At 30.7% G+C, this 22,522-nt stretch overlaps 3 protein-coding genes and 1 pseudogene across 3 annotated transcripts in view; 2 read left to right on the plus strand and 2 right to left on the minus strand.

Moving 5' to 3' along the window:
* Positions 1 to 333, plus strand: part of LOC107457681 (WUSCHEL-related homeobox 5) — a gene marked incomplete in the record, with an annotated part of 1,396 nt that extends 1,063 nt beyond the window's left edge. The window contains 1 exon segment of the mRNA XM_016075849.3: positions 1 to 333. Within this exon segment, the coding sequence (XP_015931335.1) occupies positions 1 to 182 (182 nt within the window).
* Positions 334 to 4,477: 4,144 nt separating this feature from the next.
* Positions 4,478 to 7,491, plus strand: LOC107457713 (26S proteasome non-ATPase regulatory subunit 7 homolog A-like; annotated as a pseudogene).
* A 1,693-nt stretch (positions 7,492 to 9,184) lies between these two features.
* On the minus strand, positions 9,185 to 10,349 carry LOC107457679 (uncharacterized). The gene is made up of 2 exons (XM_052252229.1): positions 10,090 to 10,349; positions 9,185 to 10,009 (listed from the first exon to the last, which is right to left on the minus strand). Exon 2 carries the CDS (start codon positions 9,984 to 9,986, stop codon positions 9,390 to 9,392), a length of 597 nt encoding a protein of 198 aa, XP_052108189.1. The 5' UTR covers positions 9,987 to 10,009; positions 10,090 to 10,349; the 3' UTR covers positions 9,185 to 9,389.
* Positions 10,350 to 15,639: 5,290 nt separating this feature from the next.
* Positions 15,640 to 17,444, minus strand: LOC107457716 (uncharacterized acetyltransferase At3g50280). The gene has a single exon (XM_016075881.3). It carries the CDS (start codon positions 17,319 to 17,321, stop codon positions 15,876 to 15,878), a length of 1,446 nt encoding a protein of 481 aa, XP_015931367.1. The 5' UTR covers positions 17,322 to 17,444; the 3' UTR covers positions 15,640 to 15,875.
* Between the last annotated feature and the right edge of the window lie 5,078 nt (positions 17,445 to 22,522).

A 22,522-nucleotide genomic window follows, 5' to 3' on the forward strand; every position in this document is an offset into this window, starting at 1 on the left:
CTTATGTTGAATCCGAATCAGAGAAGCTGAGAGTGCATGCAAATGATGATGAAAATGGTGATCATCATCATCATCATCATCATCAATGCATGGATCATGATGATGATACTATGTTCTCATACACATTAATGGGAGAACAAATGGAGTATCCTCCATTGGACCTGCGCTTGAGCTTCCTCTAAACTAATTGTAGTAATAATTTTACTATTGTTAATTAACTATAATTAGTGAACTTAATTATTAATTAGTAGGTTTAGTGCATTATATATATATACATATGGTTATGGAGCGTTGAGCAAAGATACTTTAATATTAATTATCACTATTATAATATGTAGCTACAAAAATTTCTCTTCTGCATGCTGATTCAACTTGGTTAAATTTCCTCTAATTGAGAATTAAAACTCGTTTGGATTATTACAATATATTATTAAGACTTGGGATTCTAATATCTCTTGTAGTCATGAGATGTTTTACCTTAGAATACATAAAAGATTATTGGATAACAAATTAAAACGAGTAGTCATACCTCGCCGGGTGTGATTCTATCTTTGAATATGATCATGAACCATATCTAAACAAGTTGGGAATGTTATTCATCGTTATTATCAAATTAATTCTGATGTTGGTTTATGTGTTTTAAGGGGAAATAAATATAAGACTTAGATTAATCATGAAGACCAGTGGTCTCATTCATGCTCACATGCAAATGGAGCTAGCAAGGTATATATGTATGTATAGCTAGATCACGTGTGAAGGCAAACAAATAAATAATTAATGAGATTATATATTACTTATTATTTGACCATTACTCGTTAACTAGAAAAAAGTGTTGTCCACACATTGTCCATTATTGAAAGAATCACTAACCTTTGGCAATGATGCAAAGTTGCTAACTCGTGGTTTTCGGATTTATTTTTATCAAAATAGTAATATAATAGGAAAAGTATAAGTAGACAATAAAAATATTAAACAATGTGAATAATAGATATATCAGATATTTATTTTATTAGGTGTACGGATAGTTATTCTAATATTAAAATTTAGGTGAATAATTTAAAAGCGTATATGTTTTTATTTGATTGGTGATCGTTCATATTAATAAAAAAAGTCATTGGTTACTTGATGCCATAATAATAATAATAATAATAATAATAATAATAGCATTTGGTAATTTGGAAGTACATACAATATATATAACTCTACTTTCAAATTCCATATTTATAACTCAATCATGTTGATAAATCCTATTTAATGCAATGTTTTGCTCAAGTTGTTTGCACATATGACTTGATTACTTGAAGAAGCTATGAATACTGGATTGACAAATCATGATTATTATTTAGGGAAGGAAAGTACGAGAAATCAATAAAATATTTGTACAATAAAAGTTTAGAGAATATTAAAGATATAACTATTAGTGTTATATTTTTTCATCAGTTGAAGTTTTTGAGATGAGTGGTATCATAACATGGTATTAGAGTTCTAAATTCAAAAGATGAAGAGTTTGATCCTTAATGAACCTAAATGTATCTCGGTACACATTGTACAAATAAACCATTGTCTTTCTAACGGAACTCACTTACTTATTATTATTTAAGGATTCCATCACTCGAACACATTATATAAATACAATAACACTTTGGAGACAATAAAAAGTTATTTCAAACAGTTTAAAATTATCTTATTTAATATTTATTAATTATTATTAGAATAATTATATAATTATATCATTTTAAATGTATAGATATATAATTATAGATCTTATGTTATGTTATATAAATAATTATGAATGCAGCATATTTTTTGGCATATACACAGCAGAATAATGTAACCGCTATACTAGCTAACTAATAATAAACAGCGGAGGACTCGCATATAGATTACCCAAATTAACGTGTTTTTGTGAGGACAGTTTTTAATAAGGTAATACGTATCCTATTTAATTTATGAGCAATGCTAAGGGCCAGCAATTTTTGTGATTGTTAGCCATCAATTAGTCATCAATGATGATTTGATGGTGTGAGATTGGTATGAGATTTCATCCAATGGCTCATCTTCCTCTGCTGGTTACATACTGGCCAAAATTCAATAAAACTACTGGCCTCCTAGACTTTTTCTTAATTTATTTGAGTTAAATAAATTAATTAATCTGAAATTAATGCATATATAATACATATAATAAACCAGATTTCAAACAAATAGAATGGTGAGCTGATATATATTTTTAAGTCAATATTTTGGGTTAATTCTACTGATTTTTTTAATTATATTATTTTAATTCAAATAATTAAAATATGATAATACACCTTAAATTATTTTAAGAGTAGAAAATTAATATTTGTACGTATGCTATATAAGCTTATTTATTAATTATTCCAATAAGTTATGTTCATTTTCATATCTAATATTCACATAATAATTTAAATTTATTTTGTCTATTTTATTATTTTATTTCGTATATGATTTGATTTTATAAATATCATATACGTATTTAATTGTATGTATTTGAAATATGTTAAATCATGCTATTATTATTGATAAAAGTAGAAAGTATAAACATCATTTGTATTTATTTATGTAATTTACAACTTAAATAGAATTAAATAATTTTTTCAAAATATAGAGAGAAGAAGAAGAAAAATAGGAATCGAAAGCCCTAAATAACATATGAATAAAAATTAAAAAGAAGAAAACAGAAGATAATAAAAGAAATTAAAAGAGAGAAAAATACTAAATTTACCTAACTAGAAAAAGAAAAATAAGAATTGAAAGTGCTAACTTTTATTTAATTTATTTTTTATAATAAATTTTAAATATTTAAAAATAGTTCATTTTTATCCTTTTCAAATTTAATATTAATTTTTAATTTTTGTCAGTAAGTAAGTATTATTTTTAGGTACCATAACAATCAATCTATTATATTTTTTTGAATTTTTATTTTTCTATTATCTTTTTTCAATTATTTTTTCATTTTATTGTTTCTTCTTTTTTTCCCTAATTTTTCTACTCTTAAAATAATTTAACTACAAAAATGTCCAATTATAAAAAGAGAAACCAGTAGAACTAGCCCAAAGCATTGGCTTAAAGTATAAATTAGTTCATTATTTTATTTGTCCAAAGTCTAATTTATTATATACATTGATTTTGGTTCAATTAATAATTTATTTAACTCAAATAAATAGGATACATGTTACTTTACTAGGCATTATCCTCACAAAAAGACATTTTTAGTTTTTTACTATTTGTATGTGAGTCGTTCCCTAATAAAAAATCAATCAAAAATCTAAATGAGCTCAATATCCTATTCTATTTTTTTTAATTTATTCTTTTATCATTTTTTTTTCATTCTTTCATCACTTCAATTTTATCTACAATCACAAACCAGCTACATTCAGCATTAGTCATTATCCATTTATCCTCGTTATTGACGACCACCGCCAACCCCTTCAAGCTGCCAGATTATCTTAAATTTTAAACTATATGTTTTAAATATTAAATTTTAAATACTAAAATTTAATTTTTTATTTAAATTTTAAATGTTTTTATTATTTCTAATTTTAAATATTTTTTTGTTGTGAATTGTTAATTAGTTTATTAGCTGAAAATAATTGTTTATCGTTATGGATCGTCGAGTCCAACCCACTAGCCGTCGGATCGGGGCACCGTTTCTGACCCAGGTCCAAAGCACCCCCCACAAAGAAAAGTTCGACGGGTCAGGTCCTAGAACGCCCGACCCAGAGCATACCTAACTTACCATTCGTACAGTTTAAGACACTGGTCGGGCCGGTGCTTTCTGATCATAACCCGAAACCCTGATTCGGGGTCCAGAACGATCTGCCATTTTCACGTGAATTATGACAGCTCATGAAATTTTCTGAGCAGTGAACTAGGTCATTCTCAGGATTTGCCTCGCACAGTATAAAAGAGGAGAGGTCAGCTCTCCTCTCGAGGTACGTAATATTCTTACCTAATTCGGTTATCACATCATACGGATGCTGACTTCATCGTCGGAGTGTTCTTGCAGATGGTCATTCTATACTGCACACTGCCTCCAACATCACCAACACGCATCTCTGTCTTTGGTCCACGTCAACTCAAAATCTCATCTACTCTTCTTCTCATCACCATCCTAATCCACTAAGTACCCGAGATCATCAGATAACAAACATTTATCTATATTTTTTCAAAATGTAATAATTTACGGGAATGAATCTCTTAACTTGAAGTTTTGAACTGACCATGTATTAAATATTTGTTTCTCTTGGCCAGTAGGTATTTTAGTAATTTAACATCTAGATATGCTCTTCATTGATTTATTTATTTTGGTGACAGATTTTGGGCCGGACTTCGGATATTCATAACCTGAAAGTAGGTCCAAATGAATGGGCCATATAATCAGGCCCATAAAACTCAGCCCAAAAAATAATAGATCCTCCCAAGTGAAAAAAAAACAAACAACTTATATGTAAGACTTGAGAGGTGAGAAGATCGAAATTCAGAAAGCAAAACCTAAAGAAGAAGAAGAAGAAAAAGAAGGGGATTGAAATTTGAAGAATTGATCGATCAATTGAGTTTGAAGAAAAGAGTTAAGAATGGATGTGATAAAGACGCAGCAAATATCGTGGAGGGCGATAGAGAAAGTTGTGGTGCACCCACTTGTGCTCCTCAGCATAGTCGACAACTACAACAGAGTCGCCAAGGACACGCGCAAGCGCGTCGTCGGCGTCCTCCTCGGCTCTTCCTTCAAGGGCACCGTCGACGTCACCAACAGCTATGCCGGTAACTAACTAACTAACTCACTCACTCACTAACAACCTCAACTACGCCCTCTAACTGATTTCGGTTCGTTACAGTTCCCTTTGAAGAAGATGACAAGGATCCTTCCATATGGTTTCTTGACCATAACTACCACGAGTCCATGTTCTCCATGTTTAAGAGAATTAACGGTACCTTTCATTATTATTATTATTATTATTCCTTCCTTTAATTCTTAATTCTGTGTTGATTCTGTTTCTTCAGATCAGATCTAATCTTTTCTATTTTGACATTTTTTTTTGTTCAGCAAAGGAGCATGTTGTTGGGTGGTACAGCTCCGGCCCCAAGCTCCGAGAGAATGATCTTGACATTCATGCTTTGTTCAATGAGTATGTTTGTTTATTCAGCTCAAATTCACAGAAAAATCTTCCGCATTTCAGTATTGATGTTTATCTTTTTTTTTTGTTCGTTTAACTCGATTGAGGGCTGTGGTTGTGTGAAGTAAACGTAATTTCCATGATCTGATTGAAACTTCATCTAGCGAACATGATATTAGTGTATTTACCAAAAGAGAGAAAATATGCTATTAGTGTAATATCATACCTAGCTGTGATGAGTGAGGTGCAAAGCTAGGGTGGTGCTTCTATAGGAGTGAGCCAAAGCATAATTTGTGTATGTAAATGTTAGTTATTCAAAAGAGGGAATAATAAATTTCTAATATTAGCTGGTAATCCCGAAATACGGACGATGCAAAAATATTTCTTAGTTCTAAACGGTTTGTTTCTTTTTGCAATGAATAATTATAGCTCTGATAAGCAAGGTTTACACCTAATGCTGTTGGGCAATATCCTCGAGCACAGTTTGTACCTTTCTATGCTTTAGCAACTTGAGGCATGTTTCGGTTGTTTTGTAGTAATATCTCTGTGTAATCCTGATTGTTATGTGTTGTTATGTGCAGTGGTTATGCACATACATTTTCTCACCACTGGGGATTAGTCCTTTTACTTAGAAGCATGATAGAACAAGAAACTTTTTATGCTGCTGTTTATCTTTATTTATATCAATTTGTCACCTTCCACAATTTTGCAGCTATGTTCCCAATCCTGTTTTGGTTATAATTGATGTTGAGCCTAAGGAACTGGGAATTCCTACCAAAGCTTACTATGCAGTTGAAGAGGTTAAAGAGGTAGAACTGAAGTACTTCTATCCTTTGATTAAATATACTCGTGGTTTCCTTGATCCTACATAAGTTATGAAAATTATTAATGATGGGAGTAGCTAGCTAGTGTTTGCTTGTGTGGACAACTTAATCAGTGGACACAAGAACTGATAAGCAGTTTAAACTAACTGCAGAATGCCACTCAGAAAAGCCAAAAGGTCTTTGTGCATGTGCCATCAGAAATTGCTGCTCATGAAGTTGAGGAAATAGGTATGCCATCAAATCCAAAATTGCTGCATCTTCTGTTTTTTTTCCTTTTTCAAAGAACATCATCATTTGCTATATATTAATTTCTTACTAAATGTTTTTGTTTCTTTATTTTGCTGTTATTGTTATCCTTGTATTTATATTTCTCTGCATGCATCATATTTGTGAGTATGCTAAGATATATATATATATTATCTAATGACAAATGTTAAAATTGTTGTTTGAGTTCTTTTAGGTAAGTGGAAAACTTACAGCCTTGAAAGGTTTGGATGCAAGACTTAAAGAGATAAGAAGTTATCTTGACCTTGTCATCGATGGAAAGCTTCCTTTAAACCATGAGATTTTGTACCATCTGCAGGTTGGTTTACACACACATACATGTATTTCTTTGTAATTAACAATTATTTGGCCGCTGTCACATGGTTTAACAAGATATGTTAGAAGAATTTTCAGCTGATCCACATTTCAATTTATTTATTTTTGGCTCAACTCTATTATTGTGTTTCACCATCTCATGATTTATTGAATTTTGTTAGGATGTTTTCAACTTGCTACCAAACCTTAATGTCAACGATCTGATAAAGGCCTTTGCAGGTTAAGAATGTGAATGAATATGTATGTGTTATGGTTTTCTACAATGGCCTTTATTGATGATATCTTTCTTCATTGTTGTAGTGAAAACAAATGATATGATGCTGGTAATATACCTGTCGTCCCTTATCAGAAGTGTAATTGCGCTCCACAACTTGATTAACAATAAGGTTAGATACACTATGCTCAATCATACTGCATCTATTTGTTATTGTTGTTTGGCGGGTGATTTTGGTTTCATAGCTTAGTCCTAGTTTTGGCTGTGTTACATTATTATTATTATTATTATTATTATTATTATTATTATTATTATATGGAGTAAGTTTCAGAAGGTTAGAGTAAAAACTTTACTCTTTTGGCAGATGCTTAACAAAGAACATGAACGCGCAGAAGACTCAAAGTCAGTACCAGTATCAAGTACAGCTGGAAGTTAAAGTTGCTGTTATTGACTACATAGACCAAGATCTTTTGCACTTCAACCGTCACTTTGATTGGCCTTCGGCTTTCTTGAGGACTTCTGATTGAATTCGGGAAATACATGTAACATGGCACAAAAGATCTTTTAACCTGGGAGTGGGAATATTATTGGTTATGCTCATGTTTATGTTATTTGTACTCTTGAGAACATTTTTGTTTTTCAATCTTAGAAGAGTTACAACGATTTGTCCTTAAGCAGATTGATCACGAGTCAGAAATTGAACTTCTATTCCCTGCAAGCTCTGTTGATGCGTTACGACAAACCGTGCATTGTAGCTCAAACATGACTAATGATACAAAAGCACGCAAATTCATTTGAAATAGTTTTAATTTTATTTATTGTAAAATTTGTGACAGTTAATAACAGGGGAGAAAAGTACAAAGACTCACTTTCGATCAATTAAAATCTCTTTTTGGCATTGTTTCCAAAGATAATTAATCAATCAAAAACTACCAAGTCAAAATGAAATACAAGAGTCCTGTATCAATAACAAAGTATGGATTAAAAGATTACAAAATTACACAAAAATAAATCGCACTACCCCATTTTAGATTTATAGACGCCAAATGTTCACCCCTTCAAATAGCATCATGGCAAGACTTTTCCTTTCCAAAAAGCTCATAGACTTCCATGATTAGTGCAAAACCAAATACTCATGTCTCACCTACTCACAAAATCATTACCCACAAAATCAGACATTCATAATAGACGAATATATTCACATCATTTACATTATCTCATTTTGACATCCTCCATTGGCATATCATTCACTTACTCGCACCAAATAAATCCCTCTCATGTATTTTCACCAAACAATGTTCCTTTTGTATTTCCATGTCATCCACTTGTTTAGTTACTTTTATTCATAGTCTGCTTGTCCAATTCAACATCGAAGCCAATAATTCAATTGCATCCCATCTACAAGTGTTCTCCAATTCCAATCTTTCCCAAGTCTTTCTCTCTTTGAAGTTACTGCTGTACTTGAACCTCACCTCCACATTTTGCATGACTTTTTTGCTACATATGTCTTGTTCCTCAACATTCTTAAGTCCTAACTTACTATTTTTCCATGCATCCATTAAAAGATATTTTTATTATCAATTATAAATATCAATCCCTCCTCTTTCTTATTATCTTCCTCCAATAATATTTGTAATACTATCTCAAGGCTTTGTAAGATTGCGTCCCCTTCCATCTTCTCAGATATTACATCCCCCATTAATCCTCTTGACTCACCTTTTGCATTTTCCAGATATCCTCCAGCCATATATGCTTACAAATGATGCTCATATTCCACACTATTCACTACCATCACTCTCCCTCTATTCTTACCTCCTTCTCTGTTACAACCATCTGTCCATCTTGATTTTCTATTTCTTTCTAATCAAATCTCATTGTCTAACAAGTGTGTAAATTTGCTCCCTGTTAGCCATCGATTCTTTATTCTCATAAATTTTTAAATTCATACCCTGCCAAATGACCCACACAATCTTAAAAGAAAATTATACACCACTTATTCTTACTAATGTTATGAATTTTTTTGCTGCATCCAATTTTCAAACACTAAATTCGTAACCCATCTTTTAACTTTAAACTTGTCTAATTCCAAATCATCCCAAATCCAACTCCTCTAACGCTTTCCTTCACCACTGTCACCACCATCCTCATCCCACCCATGTTTGATCTCTGTAGAGGTTTGCTTAATAGTATTTAATTAGTACTGCGGAAGTTGTTTCGACAATTTGGTATACAGATTTCAGGATGAAGAAGAAATAATGTCAGCTTAACTTTCTTTATGATAATCAAGAGCATGTATCTATTCATGAGCTGTTGTACAGTTACGATTCCCTACTTTTTCTAACCATATGTTCTAATTTATTCTCATTTATTTAGAAGATTTGTAAATACTTCTCCAAGAAATAGGAACAAGATATCAAAATATTTCCATATATCTATTAAGGTAATATAAATAAATGGTACATAAATGGAACATCTTCAAAGTTAGCCCAAAAAATAAGTAAAAAGGAAGAGAAAACCTTTACCTTATACAATTTCATTTAAAAGAAGAACTAGATGATACCTACACAAGTGTAGTTGTATATTCTGTATAGATGAAGACTCAGTTGAATACAAAACTCAATCCTCCTCAGTTTCGTAAGAGAGAACGGATTGCTCAAACTCAGCATCCATAATAACACCATCCATAACATGAACAACAATCTCATTCCTCTTAAAATCCACCATTTCAGATCGAACCCTATTAACAACCAACATTCCATCGATGTCCTTTGAGATGTATAGTGAGAACCCAGATAAAGAATCATAGTTCACAAGCTCACCAAGTTTCACACTATCCGAGTGAATTGATCTAGGAACAGCTGAGAATCCCAACACACGAGACACAATCGCATATGTATCATTATACTTGTCAGGTTTCAAACTATCATTGAAATCTAGACGCAGATCTCGCTTGAAAGCTTCCTCCGATGGAACAAAAACAGTGAATGCAAGATCATGAGGCAACATCTCAAGCATCATGTCACCGAACTTGCTCAACTTGAAATCATGAGGGATTTTTCGGGATCTGATTTTTGGGTACAATACCATTTGGTTGTTCTTGGTTGATGCATCTGGAAGCTTGAGAACTGTGACTATCACAATCAAAAGGCAGCATATAGTTACCATCACGAGGATAAGAGCTGTTGAATGCTTCAAGAACATGCGCCTCTTCATTTTGGTGAAGACCCAAAATCAAACTAGATGAAAACTTAATTAATTTTAATACAAAGTTTTGAACTTTATAACCTCGTTATTCAAGATAAGTGGAATCTATTACCTGAAGTTTAAAGGGTAAAGGCTCAAACTTGAAGTGATCTTGTGAATGATATACAATCAGGTACAATACCCATTTTAGGTAAAACGAAAATCTTAAGAAATCAGAATCTGGGACTTAAAAATTGAAATGAATTTAACACTTGTGACTTGGATTCTTCTTCTTGTCAGATAAACAGAAGAACCTCTTGTAGAACACTCCGTCGTAGCCGCCACTATTGCTGGATTTGCTTTTTGTCCTTATTTCTATATTTTGCTCTTGGAAATCACAATTATAATTTTTTAGGACTGCTAAAAACTAATCTATATAAAACTGAGATTGAAGTCCAGATGTACCTAAAACAGTCTTTCATCATTTGATTAGTTTAATCGGTTAAATTCTTAGCTAAAAAAACTGAAAAATCATAAAGTTATAACTATTAGACACTGTTAACTGACCATTTTAATTCAATTCTTACAATTGACGGTTATGAAAATGGTTGAAAGTATAAGGAAACACCATCCCATATTCATATTTCATTCATACATAGCCCTCTATCATGTCACAAAAGAGTGTACCAACATATGAAACCTAAAGAATTGCATGAGAAAAACCGACATATGATTTTTATCAGGAATTAATTTATACAACTGTAACAAAATATAGATATTTACAATCAAAATGATTTTCATAATTTTTTCCCAAAATAAGAGTTTCAATTATTAAACAAGCTTTTATTTTCCAATTTTTTATGAGAATGGCACATTTCATTAAACAAAGTTCAAAATATAAGGGGATAATAAGATTAGCAGTACACAACGGAATACTAACAAATATATTACCAAGCACGTAAGTTGGACTTTGGGTTTTTTTAGGTAAATTTCTAAAAAAAAGTTTAAGTTTTTTTAAAAATAATTTTTAAATAAATAAAAATAATTTGATGTTTAAATATCCAATCTCATGTAAATATATTTTTTAAAATTATAATTTTTCTAAAAATAATTTTTCTAAATTTTTTTAATATTTTTCTTTTATTTAAAATAAAGAGATTTTTTTCCGTGCCCTAAAAAACTTAAGAAAAAAAAAGATTCTTTTTAATCTTACAACCTCGTTTTCGGCAGCCTTTCGTGGATTGTTGGTCAATTGAAGAAACCTTCACTCTTTTTGTCGCTATAAATAAAACGAACAAAGCTTTGGTCAAAATGATAAATGCTTTTTTAGAGGCCTCTTTGCTACGACAACTAGGGCCCCGTATTTTTGGTGAGAAGAAACTTCTATATAGCCTATGAGTGAAATAGTGACCCACGGAAGAAATAGAGCCCAAAAGAGATTAAATTGTGTGGTGCATCATTTACCAAAAACAAAAACAATCAATATCCAAAAAAAAAAAAACGGTAAGAAGATGTTAATGATATTAGATACTAACATTTTATTACGAAAAACAGAAAAAAAAAAAGATACTAACATTTTAACTATACATCTTGTACAAGGATGCATTAAATTCATAGTCAACATAAGATAAGATAAATGGTTATATAGAGCTTGATTATACAATTTTAGATTCAAGTGTTATTAGGAAGGAAATTAGGAATGTGCTACAATCCACCATCACAGAATCAAAGTTGCAATTGAACAATTACTGAGGCATGGGGAAGCATTTGCCTGTGCAATGCATGAACATGACATGCTAATTGCGTTTGAAATGTTAGACCCTCATTTGTTTGCAGATACGTTGGGGGTTTAAATTTGTGCCTCGGAATAAATTGAAAGCCATGCATGTTATTTGGCTGCAACTGCATTATACACATAATACATACATGTACAAGTCAAATTGGTATACCATACGTTCATACGTACACAAACCCCAAACAAGGTTCATTGCACAAGTAGCATATTAGGCTATTAGCTAAGTTTCATTGGATGATAAACCTGCGAAAATTCTTATGATTTATTCAAAGGATGCACTTGTGGGGCTGAATTTTTGATGGTGAATTATATAGCTACGTATTGCCACTAGAAATCGCCAATGGGTTATGGGGGGACTATAAATGCATGTGGGGGATAGAAAATAAGGAAGCAATGCAAGTTGAGTTATCCGTCTTAAAGTTTGAATTAAATTCGGTGACCTTTTACAGTTTAAGATAGTTATTTGACGTGAAAGTATTTGGTCCCATTCATCCAACATGCTTAAGGGATCTTTCAATGTCAAAGTTAGATATTTATGTGGACTAATTAACTCATCTTGTGTGCTTAATGATTCTTCAAGGGAAGAGTTGCATTAGTTTATATGTTACCACGGTTATATTAGTTATGATTTTTTAAGAAGTGTTGTTAAAATAAAAATAACGTATTTTATTATTTAATAACGTTTTTTAAAAAGTGTTGCTAAAATATTATTAAAACATACAAAAATCATTTTAATTTTAACAACACTTGTATAAACAATGTAGTTTGTAAATATTATAAAGATAAACACACTAGAATTCGCTATTTATAATATAAATTTTATGGTGCTTATAATTTAACGTCTGACTTTTATTTAATTTATTTTTTGTAGTATATTTTAAATATTTTTTATTAATGTGACACATTAAGTAATACTAGAATACATATAGAAGTCTTAATTAACTATTAGTATGATACGTTTATAAAATTAGATCAAATAAAAACATAATTAAAGAAAAAACTTAAAACATTGGAATTCCTCAATTTAGAATTAATTTACTCTAATTTTATAAATTTATCACATTAGTTGTTAATTAGGATTACGAAATATGTATTACGGTACTACTTAACGTGTCATATTAATAAATTTTGACATCATTAATAATAGAAGTAACAGAAAAAATAAAATGATCAATTTAAAATCTTTAAAGAATGAATTTTATTAAAAAAAAATTGTAGACTAATTTAAAGTCTATTGTCTAAGAAGGGTGTTTTTAGTTGCATAAAGTTTTTCTTTGGATCAAACACTAAATATAAACATCTTGTAAGTTCTATCCCACCTGCTAATTTTACGAAATTCAAAATATTAAGAAGTTTTTGAACCGATCCTCGCTCACTCTCAAAACGAAGAATATGTGGCAGTAAGGTCCAAACCTATTATACCCTATCCCACCATCCCATATCAATAATGTGGTTGTTATCTTGCAAAGACGAGTCTCATAAGCCCCACACATTTATGATTTATCCTACCAAAACAGAGTACGGCCCCATTCTTAATTTCTCGGTAATATCGGTTCCTGCGAAATCAATATCACTTGATTTTTGTTTCAAACTTTTCCTTTTGGAATCTTGTATGCGAAATAATAAATGACATTAGTATTGGGGTTAAGTTTATTATTAGAAGTCTTCTTGGACATTCAATATCCATACACCAATAATGTTAAAAAGACAAAAAATAATCGGTGATATAGACAATTATACATGAGTTTGTGTCAAATTAAAAAAAAAAAAAACAAAAACAACAATGAAGAATGAAAAAGATTAAAGAGCACTTTCTCCCTTATGGTGGAGCAGTTTTCGGTGTTTTCTTAAATTTTAAGGCAGAGCATTTGTTGAAAATTAATGATAAAAAAGGATAAATATATAGATAGATAATGGTAGATAAACAAGTGACAGTTGAAAAAGAAATTCTACTATATTATTGCTGAGGAAGAAACATAATTGAACATCATAGAATGGTAGAAAATGACGTCAATTCAATCTATCAGTCTTGCATTTCATGCTCATAGTATTAATTTAAAGATTTAATTTCACTATGTATTATTATTATTATTATTATTATTATTATTATTATTATTATTAGTAGTAGTAGTAGTAGTAGTAGTAGTAGTAGTAAAAATATTAACTTTTGCATTTATTATTTAAAAAATTACCCAAATATATAAATTTGATGAGATGATTGAATAAAATTATCTAAAAAATTGTCACTTTTTAATAATTGAGATACTAAATTAACATAGCCTCTCTTTCAAACATCAAACTAATATTCATTTTGATCAACGTTAATATACTATTGCAAAAAAAAATATATATATATTGCCGATATGGCAAGATTAAAAGGTATTGGAAATTATGATAGAAAAAGTATAGGTAAATAATAAAATATTAAATAATATGAATAATGAATATGTTGGATGTTTAATTCAATAGATATATAGACGATTATATCTATTATTTTTAATTAGATGGTTATTTTTTATTCGATTTATTCATACACTATTAATAATAGATGAATATTTAATTCACTAAGTGTGCATATAATTATTCTAATATTAAAATTTAAGAAATAATTTAAAGGTGAAGTGCTTTTTTATTTTATTAGGTCAATTATAAAATCTATTGTTTACATTATTTTATAAAAATTATTGTTTACCTAGTAAAATTATTATAATAGGGTTTTACAGCCATATGATTAAAACATGTCATTATTGTCTAATGTCTATATTGTTGTGATTTATTTTTTTTTCTATGGTTGCTACAACTAAGAACTAACAACCTCATTAGTGTCCATAATACATGATTAATTATTATTTGATTATTTGAATTATGTCACATGCACCTATTATATAAGTCGCTATTTGTAGGCATGTATGTTTATCCATTGTGGTGTTTTATGTTGATTGTTGAGCGTGCCTTTTTGGCCTTTTCGTAACCGATATCCGTAAAAAGTAGAGTCAACGAAAACCAAATTAAACTTTCTCATAAGAAAATGTGAGGGGCAATGTATATTCACGAGGCAAAAAGGGGACCAACTTGTTGTGTGTCCGGAAACTTTGTACATCTGAATTTGGTTCATACAAATCATCTAACTATATAAAAGGTTAATTTGATATTGACATGTAGGACATTATATTATATCAAGCAGTAAGGTGCATGGGATCAAGATATAAATTGCTAAATCCAGTGAGGTCCAAATTAAAGGGGACCTACTTGCTAAATTTAGTTGTCGTCCAAAGGAGAAAGACTGCACAAGATACTGACTTTTCATGCCATCATTCGACGTTGAAGAGGAAAAAAAGAGAAGAAGCTAAGGGGGCAGTTTTAGACTTTTATGAGAGAACAAGGAATAAAAGGAGTTAGCATTATATTTTTCTTCTCAAAAGTAAAAAATTCTTCACTTCATCAACTTGAGGAATAAAAAGAGAAAAAGGTGTTTTTACTCGTGAATATTTCATGATTTGTTGACTTCTTTATTCCTAGGCTCATGGCATCTAATAAAACTAACAGAAATATTTAAGCCTCAACAAAATTTATTATTTTTTTAATATTTTTAATTATTATCTTAATTATTTTAGTCTAATAATTTAATAACATATTTTTAATTTATATTTTTAAATATTATTAACTAATTATTGGTCAAAATTTCTTTACATTTTTGGAAATCTCATTCTCTTATACTTAAGACTTTAAAAATCCTTTGATGCAATTCATCTTTTTTACTGTGAATCGAAAAAAGCTAATATTCAGTATTTAATTACTTGTGATTGAGTTGAATTTCATTACGTGTTAGCAGCCTTCTTTTCCAGAAAGAAAATATTAAATTCAGAAAATTTTAAAAATTGTCCAAAAGAGAAGGAAATTTATAATAATTTCTTATTCCGCAACTTGTTACAACATTATCATAGTTAAAGAAAAATACTAAACAAAACAATTACAATATGTCACAAATTAAAGGATGGGGGGAGACATTATTTGTGTGTCTCGTCCATTCAGCCCCCAGGCTCCCCACATCAAATCTTAACCGTTGAAACCACTCCCCGTGGGACCACATCAACGGCAAGAAAGAGCTCTAAAGTTTGACACTATCATAACTGTCCAGTAGCGTACATCATAAACTCAGGATCAGACTCCAAACCGGCCATCGTCTCCGGAGCCAAAACCACCTCCAAATCGACGGTGCCGCTTCCGTCTCTTCCCGGAAACGCCGAAATCTTTCCATCGAACTTGTTCGCGCCACCGCTCCTCACCGCCAACGGCCTTCCCCAACCGAAGTCGTTGTCGTACATCGGAAACCTCGGCGAGCTCCCCATCGTGATCGACGCGCCGTCGGGATTCCCCAGCGGAAAACACCGCGGGTTCGATTCCCAATCCTTCACGAACTGCCTCACTGTAGCGTCGTTATGAGCCCTAACGTTCTTGTTGAGCTGCTCCGCGCACCAACGCAGATCGTGCGAGAGCACGTCGGCGGCGGTGGCGAACGTCGGAATGCTCTGAATCGCGTTTCCGAAGTAGAAAGGTTCCAATTTCGGCTCTAACCGGTGGCGACAGTTAACCGCCATTCTAAACGTCGTCGTTTTGGAAGCCGGCAATTTCCTTGCGCGAGTGACCGCACGCCACAGCAGCGCGCATACGGATTGAAACGACGAAATCTCGACAGTTGTAACCGTTTCTGTTTCAGCCGCGCTCTTGAACCAATTCTCGAGGAGTGCCGTTACCTTACCGTTACCGTTATCTTTTTGTAGAAGATTGTCGTTACTCTTTTTCCGTAACAGCTCAACGGAGTTAGCACCCTCCGTCCATTTTCTGTTGTTAGCTCTTGCTTTCAGCTTCTGAATTGCTTCGCGGCTGAAGCTGAAGATTCTCTCCCTAATTGGCGCGTCGGCGTTGAACGTCACCTTCGGCCCGCCCTCTGGCAATCGGAGGACGGCGTCGGAGATGAGTACGCTGTCGCGGCGGAAGTCAGGAACATTCCGGATACTCTTACTGGCTCCTCTGCATTCCTGAGCGAATGTGTTGAAGAAGTTCCAGAAAGAGGTTCCGTCAGTGACGGCATGGTTGACGGAAATTCCGATGAAGAAGCCGTCGGCGAGCTCGGTTACCTGAACGGCCATAATCGGGGAGTAATGACCGCTGTAACTAACCTTTCTATCGAAGGTGAAGAATTCTCTGAAAGATTTATGGACGTCAAGAGGGGAAAGAAGATCGAGAACATTGAGAGCGGGTGCGGCGGCGTGGAGGAAGTGGACGCCGGCGTCGTTACAGGAAATATAGACATAACCGTGGGAGTCAGTGGTTAAACGACCGGCGAGAGGGGGAAAGAGGGAGAGGGTTCGTGAGAGGGCGGATTTCAAGAGTGGAATTAGTTGGTTAGAAGAAAGGGAAGTTGGTTGGGTGAAGAGGCATCCCTTTTGGATGTAGTGGCAGGATAACATAGGAAGGTCTGAAACACTAAGTTTGAGTTTTGAGAGCGAGGATTTTTGGTCAGGAAAGATGGTGCATTTTGAAACCAAAGTGGGTGCTGAAGAAGGCATTGTTTTTGTGTGTCTGGCTATTAATTGGGATTGGTTTGGATATATAAAGGAGATTTTTGTCTCCACCCTCTCTCTCTGGGTTGTTTTTGTGATATTGAGTGAGGAGATGAGAAAAAGAGTGGGTATTTGTGTGGTATTTATAGGGTAAAGGACGGTGTACTGTCCTGGTTCATGCATCGAACTTGGTCACCCATCTTTCATTTCTCTCTCTCTCTCTCTGCCTTAATTTGGGAGGTTTTTTCTTTTCTTAAACTAAGATATTATTATTTAAACTACTATGTAATGTAATCAGCCTCTCTGGTTGTCTCAAAGGTATATACTTTTCTATTTCTTTTTTTTTTAAATTGTGATGTGAGATGAAATTTATAAAATCTGAAATTCCATCCTAGTTTAGTTGTCAAGATAGCATGATATTATATGATATATTTTCTTAAATCTATTTTATTATTTTTAGATTTTGACGTGGTTTGCTTTTTTAAATTCTTCGTTTTTACTGGCAAATTTGGTGGTAAAAAATATTAAACTTTTTTATGTAAAAATATTATTATTATAATTTTTTTAATTTTTATCGTGATAACTATTTACATACAATTATTTAGCGTAAAATTTCACTTCAGTTCTTAACAATTTTATTAAATTTGCCTATTCATTTCCTAATAAAAGTATAATATCATTACAACCTCTATTCATAGTCTTCTACCAATATTCTGGCTTTTATGCAAAATTTTTTGGTAATGTAGAAGGTGATGATGATCTTACATGTAATATTATGTTCCTACGTATAACATGGCATTCTTATGTGTCAAAAACAATTTTTTTGAGACAGATCGCCTCCTACGTAGTAAACAAAATGCTGGCATTGTGTATGATGCAAAAGTGCACCATTTGATTCTTGCACCATTGTGTGAGTAAAAGTTTTTCATTCATCTCCTTTATTCACACTAACACAATAACATAGGACCCTAATGACGTCTAATTTGGTGCAAAAAATTCACCGAGACACTAAATAAGATCTTTACTTTATTTACTAGCATTTTATGTGTGATTTTTTATGATCCTCCTGTAGTCCTATTATGTGACCCTTCTCCCTAATTCCATTGCATGCGTTTCCACGAGAGAGTTGTTTTTTGGTTAGGGCAATAAAGATTTTTTATTTTGGGACTTAATAATTAAGTAAAGAAATTTAGAAATGAAAATAATTTAGAAGTAGTTCTAATTCCTTTTAAAAGTGATTTTACTTTGAATTATTAGGATTTAGTTTAATGTTATTGTTACTTTAGTGCATATATCTTATGAAATTATGCCTTTGTTTTATTGTAGAGAATGATTTGAAAGGGACAAAATGAAGTACTCAACTACATAAATGACAGAGTACACGTATATATTCCCCTAACAACAGGTACAGTTTAGTCCTATAATTATAGTATTTTGAGATTTAAGTGTCTTCTAAATAAATGATAAGAATTTATGAATTACTTCTTTAAATTTTTAGGTACTTAGTTATCCACTTAATAAAACGATAAAAATATAATATATTTTTTGTATGTAAATAATTTTAAAAATATGTCCCACTAATAATGCTCTAAAATCAAATAGTATTGATTTAGACGTGACAAATATATTTGCATTAAATTTTATTTTTGGTTGTACATATAAATTTAGACTAAATTTTATTCTTTTATATAAAAATTATAATTAAACATTATTAAACCATAATTTCATTAAATATATTAAATTATTTGATAATTCTAAGGTAAATTCATGTAAATAATCACTTTTTCTTCTTAGCATGTGATTAGACATAAGCTATCCTGCCAAAGAACTAAAAGTACGGATTTGAAGTACGAAATCCACTTATAAAAAATTATGATAGGTAATTAATAATGTTTAGACTTTAACTTAATTGTAGTAATATCACTAGCACATGTATTCCTTTTTTTTTATTCTAAACAAACTTTGCAATAGATGAACAAATCATTTCGTCTTATCTTAATTAACAACTGTTATGATGATTCATATTTTTATTTTTTCTAGAGTGTGAAATTATTAAAAACAAAATAGTAGTAGATGATGAAAGAATAGTAGTAAGAATGTAGAATAGATATATCCAATCTAATTAGGGATAATGATGTTTATTTATATGCTTCTTTACATTGCACTTGTGCTTATATTAATATGACAATACAAAGAAGTAGAGATGATGGCGTATACCATCAAATTTTCTTTAAATGATTAAATCATCACCCTTATTAAATGAATTTGAAGCTGATGACAATAATAACGCAACCTCATACTAAGGAAGTTGAATTACTTTAAAAAACTAAAAAATAAAAAATAAGCGTGATGTACAGTAGCTTAGAGATTAGATCAAAACTACTGTCAATTCATCATTAGATAGCTTTATTATTGTTTGTCTACTACCGAACAAACCAATAAATACTCACAAACAATTATCTTTATATGAAATTATTATTTAAAAATAATTAATAATACTTTGGTTAAATATACTAAATTATTTAATAAATTTTAACTAATAATTTTATATAAAAATAATTGGATGTGAGGCTTCCTCGAACAAATTTGACAATCTTGTTGTTTTTATTTTAGGGATAAAATAATGATATCATATAGTTCCAATATAATGCATTTGTGACACTTGGTGATGAAGGGTTTTGTTGGCGAGGGTAAACAAAGCCACGTGGGACTGTCCCATATTGATCTATGAGATAGATGGATGAGCATTGATATGGTTTTTGGGGGAGGCTTTCTTGGAATGGTAGACATATAATAATAATAATAATAATAATAATAATAATAATAATAATAATCAAGAGATGTGAAATTAAAGATTCAGTCACATTATATTTGAAATGGAAAAACTAGCTAGCTAGTAAACGAGTAGTATCCCAAAATCCAAATAAGAAAAGAACATGTGATGCAAACAAATGAAGAGATTACCAAAGATCTCAGATTTTTTCTTAAAATCGCAGCAGAATCCTTGGGAGTGAGGTTCCTTCGTGGTGTGTGGTCTTCCGTGAAGTAAGCAAATGCAAATATATGACAGATTATTGCAAGCTGATCCGATTATTTTGTCTCCTACTATTGCAATCACTCAAAATATATCACTTCAATCCTTGTAAGAGAGCCTAAATTATTTTTCATTTACAATCATTTTAGATAGGTTTAATTTCGGTTGGCTTCTGTAACCTTATTAAAATTTTAATTAAATTTTTGTATTTTTTTTAATTGAATTCTTATAATATTTTTAATTTTAAAATTAAGTTATTTTATGTAAAAATATTATAATTAATAGAATATTTTTAAAAAAAATATGTATCAAACTGTCGAAGATGTAATTAAATTTTTAATTATGTGATGATCTTGTAAACTACATTGCAGAGACTAATCGGCCTGAAATCTTTCATAGATACCGGTGATTCAACCTTTGGAATGAGAACCAGTAAAGTCTCCAACATTCTCGGATCAAGAGTAACACCAGAGAATGCATGCTTAACCATCTTCCAAACAAGACCAATGATCTCCTAATATTTTTTGAAGAAGAAAGCTTGAAATCCATCAGGTCCCGGAGCTTTAAAAGAATTCATGTGAAAAACAGCTGTTCTGACTTCCTCCATAGTAATTGGTGCCATAAGATTATTGCAAGTTTCCTCATTCAGAGAAGGAAGAGGCACATCAGTTGTAAATACCTTTAATTTGTAAGAAAATATTTTTTATTTTAATCATTTTTACATTAATAAAAATTTAATTATAAAATTAAAAATAGTGTAAAAATCTAACTAAAAAATATAAAAAAATTAATTATAAATTTAATAAAATTATAAAGACCAACAAAAATAATTAAATATTTTAAATATAATTAAAACTTTCATGACTCAATTGAATTCTTAATATCTGAATCTTATAATTAAGAATTCCGATGACTTAACTAAAGCTCCATAAAAAAATCTTTTCTAATAAAAAAATAATATTATTTTTATTTTGATAATATCACTTATTTCTTTTACAAATTTATAAAAATATATAATCCAAAAAATAATATATGAAATAAGATTGTAAAAAATTATGTAGGTATTATTTTATCTACATAAAAAATATTTTACAATAAAAATAATTTAATTTTTATATTTATATTTTTAAAACGTCCCAATTTAATTTCCTTAATTGGTTAAGTGTTTCTCATCCAAACTGCACTTAGCGTCCTATCAATGACATGAAATGTAATATATTTTCATAGTTGTAAAAAGATTTTTAATTAATTTGCATATTTTATTTCGCTTTTTTAAATATTTGCTTATCAAACTTAGATCTTAATAATATTAAAGAAATAACAAGAAAGGCATGCATAGCGCCCACTAGTGTATTTACATTTTTTTGCAAGTATATAGGCTGTGAATAACTCTGATTCCTCAAATCCCAAATTGGTCGGTTCCATAGAATCTCAACTGTTTAGCTAATCTTGAACTGTCTCATATCCTAAACCAAATATTGTTAAGGCTACTTGAACCTTATTATATGTTATGGAATCCATTTTCCTATTTATATAATATATTGTAACTTAGGTTTTAGATCATCTGATTGCAAAAAAAAAGTTCCGTTTAAACCAACTTCCAGGAATCTCACAACCGCCATTGTGATTTGTCGGTTTGTGTCAGCATAATATAATATCATCCTAACCATTAATATTATATATATACATGGTGGTGTGGATTGTCATTGCAAATAATAATTACTAATAATAATAATAATTGAAGTACTAGCTAAGCTAGCTAATAGCACATTTAATTTTGGCCTGTGAGATATTTAATTTGTTTGACTAATAGAGTATATATTACTATATTGGACCTTAGCTTCAATTAAGAGAATACAAGTACTTGATAAAGAGGAATCGGTCTAAAATTGTGCTGTATTTGTACTAACTTTTAACTTAACATACATTTTTTATTAGTAGATTGATGAGCATGAAATTCATTTATTTTATTTTTAAATATCTATTATTTTGAACATTTAATTACATCAAAATCTAATATATATTATCTAACTATTATTCACATTCGAATATTAATCATTTGAATAAGAAATACTTATATGTGTATATATGAGTTTTGACTATATATATATATATATATGTTTTAAAATTAACTGTCAAATCAACTATTATAAATATTTTATATTCTAACATA

The sequence above is a fragment of the Arachis duranensis genome, chromosome 7, assembly GCF_000817695.3.
Source record: "Arachis duranensis cultivar V14167 chromosome 7, aradu.V14167.gnm2.J7QH, whole genome shotgun sequence".
In the NCBI taxonomy this organism is placed as follows: domain Eukaryota; kingdom Viridiplantae; phylum Streptophyta; class Magnoliopsida; order Fabales; family Fabaceae; genus Arachis; species Arachis duranensis.